Raw genomic sequence first — 13,136 nt, forward strand, 5'->3', positions numbered from 1 at the left:
TTCTGCAGTGGCCCCCCATTTGTGGAATGCAGTGGCTCCCCATTTGTGGAATGCTCTCCCCAAGGAGGCTTGCCTGGTGCCATATTTTTCTCTATAAATTTTTCTCTATAAATGTTTCTCTATAACCAGGCCTTTGACTGATTAACAGCCTTTTAAATCTGTTTGTGAGTTACGGGTTTGTTTTTTTGCGTCATTACGTATTTCGTGTTCTCGTTTTGCATTTTCACGTTGTGAACTGTCCTGGATGAATGGCCAGGGCTTTTTCCTTTTTTGTTCAGCCAGAACTTGCCAGAATTTAGTTCTGGCACCTCTCAGGTGGGCGCCATTGCCCTTCTAAGAGAACGAGGGTGTTCTGGCACCTCTTTTTCTAGAAAAAAAAATACACCGTGAAAGGCGGTATACGAATTTAATAAATGCAATTGAAACGTGAAAGAAGAACACTGAGTTTATTGGCTCTTGGCCACAGAAGAGGCTGGGCATTTTCTGTCTCCCTGGCTCCAGTTATTATATTAGAAAGGCATCAAGGGCATTGTCTGCTGCCGAATGTTTGCTTAGAAGGAATTCTAAAGGGATTTGCGTTCTCTTGTTTCATGAGCCCCCACATTTTGATACTGACCTAAGTGGAAGCACAGCAGCTGGTCCTGTCCATCACTGCAGGCAAGTGCGAGGATTCCTGATTATACTTAGTACCCACAGCAGGGACAGTGGCTGAGAGGGACGTTGCAGAAAACCGTGCTTCAACGGGAAGCCATCACGAAGGAATATGCCTGCCTTTGGCTGAAGGAGACGTACCCCTTTCTCCCTCCGTGGATTAATCATGAAAGACGCTCTCAACATTCCACTGGTTCATTTCTTCACTCTTGCGGCCTTCAGCTTGGCTGAGAAATCACCTAAAGGTTGGTGTGAGATAATGTCCATCTTCTATTTTCTTTGCCCCCAAAGCCTGTGATCGATATAAAAGCCGCAGAAATTTGCACCAGTGAACTCCTTTCTCCCAGCACTGCACCTGCGATTGCCTTCGAAGGAGAACTGGTGTCTCTTTTTGTGTTTGCAAAACTGCTGGATCGGTTGCACTGTGATGGAGGAAGGAATTTCTCTGGGCTGTTTGTGTGGGAAGGCTGCTTATCCTCCGTATCATGTTAAACACAAGTGATAAGACAGAAACCTTTCCCCTGTGCTGTGAGCTGGAATATGCTCCAGCTAGCAATGCTTTGAGACGTAAGTCCCACTGAACTCTGTGCGACTTGTAAGTAAATAGATAGACCATCAGGCTGCATGAGATAAATCTTCAGAAGTGTGCTAGATAGGAAGATGCAGGGATGCTTGAGGAGTTTGATCTTTGCCCATTCAGTGCAAACTAACTGATGCGATTTGTATCTCCCAGACCAATGTGTGGATTAGAAATTAACAGTGCGATTCTCTGCATGTTTGCAAGTCCTTCTGTGTTCAATAGGGCTTTCCTGTAGTTAAGTTTGCAGGGGACTGTAGCCTTATCTGTTTATCCACCGACTTTGGCACTCCTTCCATGATTCAGCTAAACGCAAAACAAAACAGAACACGTCAAATATTTATTCTGAAAGCCCCTATAGAAATCACATTCAGGGAGAAAACACATTTTAAAAGATGCTTTGAAATACAGATCGATACAACAGATCTTCTCACATGGCTACATACACACAGATCCAAATATTCATTGCAGCCTTCTGAACAGTCAACAGCATTCAATTTCAGCTGGAACTATTCCTGCTTTATACTGTATGTTTTATATCTACATATGCATTTGAAGATGTGTAACAGTATCTCTTAAATTTATAGAGTGTCATACCTCTATGGCGCATGATCCAGTTTAAACGTCAACAGACTTCAATTTTTAATTTTCAGACTTCAGTTTGTAAATGATGGCTTCAGAAGTGTGCATGCACACGAAAGTTCGTACCAATAACAAACTCAGTTGGTCTCTAAGGTGCTACTGGAAGGAATTTTTTTTTATTTTGATGACTTCAGCTGACATCTTACAGATCTGTTTAGGGGTCAAGTGACACATTTCTGGGAGTTTTCTCCCCCCTATTGTTCTTTTCTTTTTTTAAAAGGCAACTCTGAGAGAGGTTGACATTGAAAGCAGAGGGCAAGTCGGAGGAAAGAAAGCTGTTTAAGTTTTCGTCTGTTCAGCACCTTTTGTCTGTTCAGCACTGTTCCCCCCCCATTCGACTCCCAATGGCTTTCTCTCCTGCGAGAGAGAAATTTGGAGAGCATGTACCTATTCCCACCTAGCTGAGAAAGCAGACGAACTTTTGTGTGGACATATAGCAGAAAGGGACAGAGTTAGCAGCCCCTCCTCCAGGCCACTTTTCTGCTCTTGGTTACTGCCTGCCAAGCTGTTATTTTCATTTTAAAATCCCCCAAAGCACTGGATGAAGCAGATACTCAATGGCACGCAACACAGAGGTTGGCCTTTAAGGCCACGGGTTGTGCAAACAGTTTTTATCAGTTCAGGACGAACACTACTTATAAATTATTTTTCACAGGGTGGTGGGAGGGAGGGGGGAAATATGCTGGGAGAAAGATTTACACAAATATTTCAAAGAAGTGCTTGCTTGAACTTAATTAAAATACTGGCGGTAAGATTGTGCCCGCAATCCAACTGCATAATGCTGTCAACAGCTTTTGTAAATAGAACAGGCTGAGTCACAAGTTGAAAACATTAGCTCCTAATTAGCTGCCTGGCCCATGAAAACTGGTGCCACGGCACTTTTTGTTGTCTAAGCGCAAAGAAAGAAAGAGTTGTATCCAGCTAAATCGTTGTGCATAAGGAAGAGCTTCCATGGGTACAACAGAGGAGAAAATCCACTTTGAGTGTGGAAATGATTTAGTAGTGGATGCAACCCCCCAAAATGGATGGCATTCTTTGCCTAACTTTGCACGGAGGAATCGTGATCTTAGGGTAGAGATAAAGCGGGATATCAAATCCAAACTCTTCTTCTTCTTTGTAAAGTGTGCATTGGGTAGGGTTGCCTTTAAAACTGAACTGAACGGAATTTCTCCCTCATCCCAAATTACCTGATTGTCTCTTCTTTGTCCTTCATCTTGATAACTTTCAGTTGGGAGTAATTGCTTTTTGCCTTCTAAATTGCCCCGAGGGCTTGCTTTGTGCATAAAAGACAGGTATATTTCTTTTGAGGGAACTCAAGAGTCTACCATGAACGTTACTAGTGTCCTTAAGCCATCTTTCTTTTCCCTCCTTCTGTTTGCAGCGCCCGTCATCACCGCTTCTCTTGAAACAGTGGACGCCCAAGTCGAAGAGGTGGCCATCTTTGAGTGTGTAGTCGAGGCTTATCCTCAGGCGGAGATCACATGGACTCGCAATAACATTCCCGTCAGGTAAAAATTATGTGGTCAAAAGAGGTTGGCACCGCCACAAATGAATTAGCGATAACCGAAGCAAAAGTATTGTTACAGATTTAAGGAGGGGACTCCCTCCCTAAATCCTAGAAATCAATAAATGCTAGGATTCGGGTTATTCGGGATATGAAAGGAGAATTCAAGCAGCAGAGGAAATCCCGGGCTAGCTTATGCAAAACAACCTGAATATTAAAAGAAGAATCAATTAACAATACAGTGGTACCTCGAGTTACAAACACCTCAGGTTACAAACGTTTCAGGTTACAAACTCTGCTAAGCTGGAAGAGTTACCTCGAGTTGAGAACTTTGCCTCAGGATGAGAACGGAAATCGTGTGCCGCCGGCGCAGCGGCAACAAGAGGCCCCATTAGCGAAAGCACACCTCTAGTTAAGAACAGTTTCAAGTTAAGAATGGACCTCCGGAATGAATTAAGTTCGTAACTAGAAGTACCATGGTACAAGAGAATTCCTTCCAGGGGCGTAGTAGGGGGCGGACCGCCCCAGTTTCCATAATGGAGGGGGTGACAAATTATCATGCAACAATTACTGCCCTACTAGGGCGGTTCATAAAAAACTTTTTTTTATAAAAAAAATGCCTGATCCAAAGCTCTTATCTTACTATACTAGGGATTATATAGCTATATATGGAATTTCATGCATATCGGTAAATATCTTGACCCTCCTCCACCAAAATAGATGTTCACTTGGCTGTTTTCCTATGTCGTGAAGGCTGAAATTTCAGTTCAGTGGAGCACTTACTGTTCCCGACCCTAACCCTGTGGAAAGCCATCTAATTAGACTTATATTTGATTTTGAGATGTTTTTAGGAGGTAATTTAATTATTGTTTGATTTTAGACCAATGTATCTGATGTTAGCCACCCTGAGCGCGACTTCAGCTGGGGAGGGCGGGATATAAATAAAAGTTTATTATTATTATTATTATTATTATTATTACTACTACTACTACTACTACTACTACTATTACTTGTTATTATTCCTTTGTAAGAAAATATGAAATAACGTAAAACCATTTTTGTGGGACGGGGGAATCAATGGGGGGGGTGTGACAAGAAATTTTCTGCACCGGGTACCACCTGACCTTCCTATGCCTCTGACTCCTTCTCCCTTGCCCTGAGGTGTGAACAAAGACTGGGGATTTGGAAGGCTGCCAGGGTAAATGCTCTGGGAGCAAGGGTGCCTGAGAGGAAGAAGCAGGAAGAAGAGCTGAGATCCATCTTGGGCAGGTTGGCTGAAGGGTGTCTGCATTGTTTTGTGAGTTAACAGCACCTCTTGAAATGATTTTGCTGTAAGATCTGGACTTCTTCGAAGCAGACTGTAAATATTTTTATTCATTCATTCATTCATTCATTCATTCATTCAATTTTTACACTGCCCTATACCCAGAGGTCTCAGGATGGTTCACAAACAAAACCACAGCATATAAAATGAAACCAAAAACAACAACCCACTTCCACCACCAAAAGAGCCACATTCTAAAAGGGTGTTGGATGTCAATAAGATCAACCAAAGGCTTGGTTAAAAAGGGGCATTTTTGCCTGGCGCCTAAAGGTGTGTAATGAAGGAGCCAGCCGAACTTCCCTGGGGAGAGCATTCCACAGATGTGGAGCCACTGCAGAGAAGGCCCTGTTCATGTGTTGCCACCCTTCGGACCTCTCAAGGAGACGGCACACGAAGGAGGGCCTCGGAAGATGATCTCAGGGTCTGGGTAGGTTCACATGGAAAGAGGCAGTCCTTGAGGTATTGCTGTCCTGAGCCATTTAAGGCTTTATAGGTCAAAACAAGCACTTTGAATTGGGTGAATAAACCATTTTTTCTTCAAGCCACAGCTGTCTCTGCTGTGTCTTCAGTTCTTCATAGGAGCACAGATCCAGTGTGGTTGCCTGGGACCCCATGGGTTCTTGCCACTGCTCGGCAGAGAGAGGGGCAGGCACCCAACGTTTGTAACCGACTTAAGCTCCACAGCTATTTTTTGCCAGTTATCACTCCCCATCCTATGTTTGTATTTGCTGGTGCAGCACATTAATTTCCACACATTTTTGAAAAGAAAGAAAGAAAATAGCCTATTTCACATACAGTGGTACCTCTGGTTACGTACTTAATGCGTTCTGGAGGTCCGTTCTTAACCTGAAACTGTTCTTAACCTGAAGCACCACTTTAGCTAATGGGGCCTCCCACTGCCGCTGCACCACCAGAGCATGATTTCTGTTCTTATCCTGAAGCAAAGTTCTTTACCTGAAGCGTTATTTCTGGGTTAGCGGAGTCTGTAACCTGAAGTGTATGTAACCCGAGGTACCACTGTATGTGAATGTGATAAGCCCACCTTTCAAAACAAGTGAATAATCTCAGGTCTGTAACGTACATCTTTGAAAATGCCCCTTTAATGCACTTAAATATACTTTTCAGGTTCTTTGACACACGGTATAGCATAGAGAAAAATGGACAGCTCCTGACCATTCTGAGTGTGGAGGAAAGTGATGATGGAGTCTATTGCTGCACTGCAAACAATGGCGTAGGGGTACCGGCAGAAAGATGTGGGGCATTGCAGGTGAAAATGAGTGAGTATACACGTGCAATACTGAACGTATAGTTGGTTTTGTCCTCACATGAAAAAGAAAACAAGACACAACATATTATTTGCCTTAATACTATATGGACTCAACTACACTAGTAAAAAAAAAGTTATAAATGTGTTATAACACCGTGACACCAGATGGCGCTGTGAAACTTTTCCATTGTGAGCTTTAAAGCGGTTTTTTAATAGCTGTGTAGATGCAGCCTATGTTTCAGTCTCTTTCTGCCCTTGGGATGAATCTGTGATTTGGGACATGGTTATGAATTGCTCCTAGCTGCGGCAGTTGCCTCACGAGAAACCCAACTTTGGGGATGTGTAGTCAGGATAACTTTCAGTGAGCCAGTGTGGTGTAGTGGTTAAGCGCGGTGGACTCGTAATCTGGTGAACCGGGTTCGCGTCTCCGCTCCTCCACATGCAGCTGCTGGGTGACCTTGGGCTAGTCACACTTCTTTGAAGTCTCTCAGCCCCACTCACCTCACTGAATATTTGTTGTTGGGGGGGAGGAAGGGAAAGGAGAATGTGAGCTGCTTTGAGACTCCTTAGGGTAGTGATAAAGTGGGATATCAAATCCAAACTCCTCCTCCTCCTCCTCCTCCTCCTCCTCCTCCTCCTCCTCCTCCTCTTCTTCTTCAGTGTGCTCATCTGCATGTTTACTCCAAGGTTTATCCCATCCAGGCCTCTCAAATGTCACCCTTTACTTACCCAGTTGATCCCCGTGCTCTGCAGGAGAAAGCCTTCTGAGGATGCCATCTTATCCGGCAGTCCATTCTCTGCAATATTGGAATTGGGAGCAATATTGTGGAGCCCCTGCCTTTGAAACCTCCTCCTGTAATATATTGGAGGGTCGCTGTTTCTGTTGTCTTTTCAGCAGCTGTTGAAGCCTGTCCTCTTTCAACAATCCTTACAACGGGTTTTGTTTTTTTTTAAGATCCCAGTCAGTGCCTTTGTTCCCTCCCAATCAGGATCCTAAACTGGAAATGAGCCCAAGTGAAGGGTCAAAAAAACCTCAAGGAGGGTCTGTGAGTGTAGAGAGTTCAGCACCCTCCTCTTGCTTGCCTCTTTTCCACTGAAAATGCCTCTCCACTCTCCTGCTTCACAGGGGTTGTCAGGATGCTGTCAGCTGCTCCTGACTGGTTGCCCAGGGAAGTATAAAGACAAGGAAAAGTTTCTTACCGTCCCTTTTTTATTTCAATATTACAGAGAGAGGCTATAGAACCCAGCCTCTTGGATAATGGCATTGTCCTGAGTGAATCTCTCCCACTTCCTCCTTCGTCATCATCATCACCTCCTCTACGGGTGCTGCTATGTGCCTTCTGTCTTTGAGCTCTTTGCTCTCCTACTTTTAACGCTCGCCGGGTTCTGGGAGATGGAGATGGAATGCTTTCTAAAGACACCGTGTCAGCCAGCTGCCATTCCGGTTCTGCCTCCTCCTCTCCCATTATTTCCCAACTTTCCCCCTCATCTGCCTCTGAGCTGTGACCTCCCTCAAACCCCTGTTGTAAATGTATACTGTCTCCATCTTCCTCCTCCCTGAAAGGGTCAGGCTGGGGAGGTGGTATCCACCATTCCTCCTCTGCCCAGTCCCTGACAGAGGTTCAGGGAAACCTTTGTTTCTGCTCTGAACTTTAAGAAAGTGAATATACCTATTTACCTATTAAGTGAGAGGGAAAAGAGGGCTGTTGTCTCTCCCCCCCTTTTTAGTCTTTGTTGTTTAGTTGTTTAGTTGTGTCTGGCTCTTCGTGACCCAATGGACCAGAGCATATGTGGCGGCTATCTCCATCTCATTTTTTTTCTTTGTTGTTGTTCAGTCGTTCAGTCGTGTCCGACTCTTCGTGACCCCATGGACCAGAGCACGCCAGGCATGCCTATCCTTCACTGCCTCTCACAGTTTGGCCAAACTCATGTTAGTAGCTTCGAGAACACTGTCCAACCATCTCATCCTCTGTCGTCCCCTTCTCCTTGTGCCCTCCATCTTTTCCAACATCAGGGGCCTTTCTAGGGAGTCTTCTCTTCTCATGAGGTGGCCAAAGTACTGGAGCCTCAACTTCAGGATCTGTCCTTCTAGTGAGTACTCAGGGCTGATTTCTTTGAGAATGGATAGGTTTGATCTTCTTGCAGTCCATGGGACTCTCAAGAGTCTCCTCCAGCACCATAATTCAAAAGCATCAATTCTTCGGCGATCAGCCTTCTTTATGGTCCAGCTCTCACTTCCGTACATTACTACTGGGAAAACCATAGCTTTAGCTATACGGACCTTTGTCGGCAAGGTGATGTCTTTGCTTTTTAAGATACTGTCTAGGTTTGTCATTTTTTTTCTTACTTTTTTCATTTTAGAACCCAAAATAACCCGCCCACCTTCCAATGTGAAAGTAATAGAAGGACTGAAGGCTGTTCTTCCATGCACTACGATGGGGAACCCCAAACCTTCAGTATCGTGGATCAAAGGAGAAAATGTTATAAAGGTGAGCAACCTGTTTCAAGTGTGAGTGGTGGCGCTGGGCTCAAAAGACCCTTACTGACCCATCCCCTGAAAGCTCCTTAGCCCTGGTGTAAAGCAAATCCCTTCCTTTCTCACTCTGGGCATTTTTTGTGGCAGGAAAATGCTCGGATTGCTATTCTTGAATCAGGCAACTTGAGGATTCATAATGTTCGAAGAGAAGACAGTGGTCACTATTGGTGTATGGCAAAGAACAGCCTTGGGACGGCGTACTCAAAGCCTGTAACTTTGGAAGTGGAAGGTGAGTGATCCAGAAGATCCATCTATAGACTCAGCTTTGGATCCAAAGTCCATTTGGAAGAAAGACCATGGGATATTGAGCCTAAAGACTAGCTTAGTTTTCAGGAGGGAACTGAAAGCGAACCAGTCAGTCTATTCTGGGAAGCTCAGCTTTGTTACTGTGGAAATTCTGAATAAAGAAACTTTTCCAGGAACGTACATTTGGGGATTCCTCTCATGCCATTGCTAATCGCAGGGTGTAAATTAGAGCCGTTCTAAGATATTTTGGGGTGATGTGTAACATCCGAATGGAGTCTTCTGTGAAGGTGCCAGAGAATGAGATCACTTCAATTCCATCAATATGTTGCTTTTCTGGCAAGGCACTCTAGGCAGATAAGCAGTTTTGTAATATGAAAACAAACAAATGCTGCAAATGATAGAACAACAGAGGTCTCTCGGGCTGACTGGTGGTCTCTTGAGGAGCTTATGACACAAGGTCCCTGGCTTGAAACGCCTCATTTTTGCACTCTTGCAGGGCACACAGGTCTTAGGTACCCTAGGAAAGGTAGGGGAGGAGGTACCTCAATAGTTCTGTCAGGAAGTGATGGCGTGTACACATTGCCCTAGATTCCCTAATTTCTACCTTCCTTCAGAAATTATATGGTTACTGTCAGCCTACTCCAACATTGCTTCCAGGAACATCTAGAACATGGGTGGGGAAATCTGTGGCCTTCCTGAAATGTAGCTGGAACACAACTCCCATATTCCCTGCCCACTGTCCATGCTTGTCTGGGATAATAGTAGTTGGCGTTCTGCAGAAAGTTGGAGTTCTACAGGTTCCCCATCCTAATTCCAGCCATGTGAACTAGACCATACTGGCAGCCCATCCTTCTACGTCACTAACATGTCACATAATCATATTAGCAATGATACGTAATCACACGGTCTGAAAAGAACTGAATACGCTGTGAGAACAATCACAGAGATAGAAGGAAACACACCTTGTGGGTCACGTATAAGTGGAAGCAGAGCCAGCAATTTCTAAGCAGTAGCCATTGGCTTTTACCTCTCTAAATGCGCCTTCATGTCCTCAATCCAATATTAATTGGCAGAACTTTCTGGCTGTAACTGGGGAGCAAGCATCTTGAGGTCCATCTTGGGCACTCTGCCATGTGCCCAAGATGGACCTCAAGATGCTTGCTCCCCAGTGGTACCTTGGTTCTCGAACTTAAGCTGTTCTGGGAGTCTGTTCAACTCCCGAAACTGTTCGAAAACCAAGGTCGGGCTTCCGCCCCTCATGATTGGGGGGCTCAACTACTTTCCCCCATACTTTGGGGGGAGGTAAAGTGAGGTGTCTTCAGCCCCATAGGAGTTGGAGTCTATGATCGCCACCCAACCAACCACAACTGCTCTCAGTCTTCCCTTCTTCAGGCTTAACATAAATATGCCTACATTTTACAAAAATAAGAAAAAAATATTTTTATGATCCTTCAAGCTGTGAATACTATCTTTTGGGCTTTTGGTTTTAACTGGAAAAGCCTCAAAACCAGTTTAGCACTTGGAGTGGTGTCCAGCTACGCTTCCTCTGCGTTTTCCTCTCCAGTGCTTTTGCAGAGTTTTTTCAAACTTCTTACTTCTTCTTGCGCAACGGTATGTGTGCCTTTCGTGCCAGCAATTAAACTCCCACAACGTCTGGGTTGTTTCAAAGTAAGCAAGCTTTAATTACAAGCATCTAAATCACGGACACTCTCCTGGAGACACGGACGACATGTCCTGCCTCTCCGGTTCGCTCAAAAGCGAAAGTAAGACTGACCAAAAACAGTCCGTCACATCAATCACAAAGACATTGCATACAGCAGATACCCCGGATGTTGTGACACATCCCTGTGGGAGGGGCATACTGTTGAGCTTATTTAACCCTGAAAGCTCCAAACCTAACACCCTATGCATAAGCATTCGTATTTGGTAATGAGTATACCAACTAACCTTGCCCATCTCTCTTTAATGCTTTCCTATAGATTATTATTATTATTATTATTTGAAGTTGGCAGCATTTTTACAACAATTTATTCGCTTCTAAATGTTCAAAATATTCAAATTCTGAACACTGTGTCCTTGATACATTCCTCCCCCGTTACGCCTGCACTTAAATGATTTCTTCATTTATAAAACTGACGCTAATGGGGACGGTCTGGTTCAAAATAATCTCTTTAATTCGCTCCGACTAATGCACAGACTGTTCTGCCCTATGTTGCAAAATCGTACAAATACAACGCTTCACCCGAAGGGTTTATCTGCTTGCAGGACTGGAATGCTCATTCTAAATAAACAATGACGAAAGGCCTTAAAAGTCTTCTGCAGATGTTCCAAACTTGCATTGCTTCCCCCATAAGGAATTACGATATTTTAACACAGCTCCTGTTTTAATTCTGCCTCCTATCAAAATTAAGCATTGCACTTAAGATGTGGTCATGGTAGTAAGTAATTTGGTAGGTGTTTTTTAAAAAAAACAAATAAATACATAAATACATAAATTGTAGCATATGCAGGGCTTGTTTGTTTGGAGAACTTGGAATATTCATCTCTTTTATCAATTTCTTTGTTGTGCAGCTCTTAATGAGAGAAATGCAACAGACGGAGGTATTTTCAGACCATGTGTGCTGTGTTTTAGTGATTATAGCATTAATTATCTTTGCAGTGGCAATATTCCAACCCGTCAACTCTGTTTGGTTGATGACACTAACAACACATCAGTGGAACTGATGGAGGAAAGAGAACATACGAGAAATTTGGCATGGGCGAATATTGCAAGCCACTGTATACTCAGTAGAACCCCATTAATCAGACACGATTTAATCTAAACAGCACATTGCACAAGTTCATTCTGTGCATTCACTGTGTGTTCACTGTGTATTCACCCCACAGAGCAGTATGTGATTGGCATACCCATTTATCCAATTCTCCAATTATCTGAATGATTTGGAAGTCAGCCAGGATAAATGGCTGCGCGTACCTCACTGGGAAATGCCCTCCCCCCCCCTCGCACACGCAAGATGCATGGTTTAACAAAGTGCATGTCTTAAACAGGGGCCTTTGTAACAATTATTATGATGCATGTGGGTGTCACGAAGCTGTGACAGTCTCAGAACCTCAGGGTCATCAGCAGGACTGTGCTTTCCACATTTGAAAATCCAGAGAAACTGGAGAACTCGCTGGGCTCAGTCCAGTGTGTAACAAAAAGCAAAGTCTGTGTGAAAAGGACTTGATATGTGGGCATGAATGATGGCACCTAAATGACTTCAGCAGATCTCGAAAGCTAAAATTCCCCCCCTGCTTAATCATTAGTCCTTGGCAGGGGACATGCAAGAACTGCAACCTTCACAATGAAGTTCAGACAGAGAAAGGAGAAACTCCTCCAGCTTCCCAGTCTCTTCTCTGGACCACGTCATGTCTCTTGACTGTCGTGTTTCTTCTCATGCACCCAAGTCGGCCCCGAATTCCTTGCTATGGGGAGTTAGATAAATGTCCGCATTCAACTTGAGGGCAAGTCGCTTCTTGAGTTGTCAAATGTTCGTCTCCAAACCCTCATTTGCTGTGTTAACAGAATGTTGGGCTTGGAACGGGGGAGGTTTTTGCATGTGGAAATTGGCAGGGAGAGGGTACTTAATATTTCCCACGCCAGCCAGTTCTCCCCCTGAAAGGGTTGCATCTGGTTATTTTTGCCCCCTCAGCTGGGCTTGATTTCAGTTCTGGAGACCAGTAAGGAAAAATAAATCCATACAGCCTGGGGTGCATTTGCAGGGGAGAATAATTGGTGTTAGTGGAAACCAAAAAGGTAAAGGTAAAGGGACCCCTGACCGTTAGGTCCAGTCGCAGAAGACTCTGGGGTTGCGGCGCTCATCTCGCTTTATTGGCCAAGGGAGCCGGCGTACAGCTTCCGGGTCATGTGGCCAGCATGACTAAGCCACTTCTGGTGAACCAGAGCAGTGCACAGAAATGCCATTTACCTTCCCACCAGAGTGGTACCTATTTATCTACTTGCACTTTGTGCTTTCGAACTGCTAGGTGAGCAGGAGCTGGGACCGAGCAACGGGAGCTCACCCTTTTGCGGGGATTCGAACCGCCGACCTTCTGATCGGCAAGCCCTAGGCTCTGTGTTTTAACCCACAGCACCACCCGCGTATCCCCTAATTTGCACTGATTCTTTCTTTGTCCCTCGTATCTGTATCGGAGAGACGAGGAAAACACAGTGCTTGGTTCATCTCCTATTGTTGCCGCGTCTGGGGGAACCTTGGGAACAAAGGAATTTTTGGTTTAGATCAGAGTGAAATTTCATTTAATTTGCTGCCCAGCCTGTGTCTTTGGCCTCCAACAGGTGCTGGGCCCAATCCACTGAGCCTTTCTTTTACTCAAGCCTTTCCTTGCCTC

The 13,136-nt window shown here is 44.5% G+C and overlaps 1 protein-coding gene across 2 annotated transcripts in view; it reads left to right on the top strand.

Moving 5' to 3' along the window:
- Positions 1–503: 503 nt before the first annotated feature.
- The window catches only part of MUSK (muscle associated receptor tyrosine kinase), a 59,501-nt gene continuing 46,868 nt past the window's right edge, over positions 504–13,136 (top strand). The window contains exons 1-6 of one of the 2 annotated variants that reach the window (XM_033173454.1): positions 504–896; positions 3,252–3,378; positions 5,824–5,975; positions 8,327–8,454; positions 8,589–8,730; positions 11,319–11,348. In XM_033173454.1, coding sequence (XP_033029345.1) covers positions 818–896; positions 3,252–3,378; positions 5,824–5,975; positions 8,327–8,454; positions 8,589–8,730; positions 11,319–11,348 — 658 coding nt within the window. In that variant the 5' untranslated portion in view covers positions 504–817. The remainder of the gene's footprint in view (positions 897–3,251; positions 3,379–5,823; positions 5,976–8,326; positions 8,455–8,588; positions 8,731–11,318; positions 11,349–13,136) is intronic. The other variant, XM_033173455.1, reaches the window with a different exon arrangement.

The sequence above is a fragment of the Lacerta agilis genome, chromosome 16 (genome assembly GCF_009819535.1).
Source record: "Lacerta agilis isolate rLacAgi1 chromosome 16, rLacAgi1.pri, whole genome shotgun sequence".
Classification (NCBI taxonomy): Eukaryota; Metazoa; Chordata; class Lepidosauria; order Squamata; family Lacertidae; genus Lacerta; species Lacerta agilis.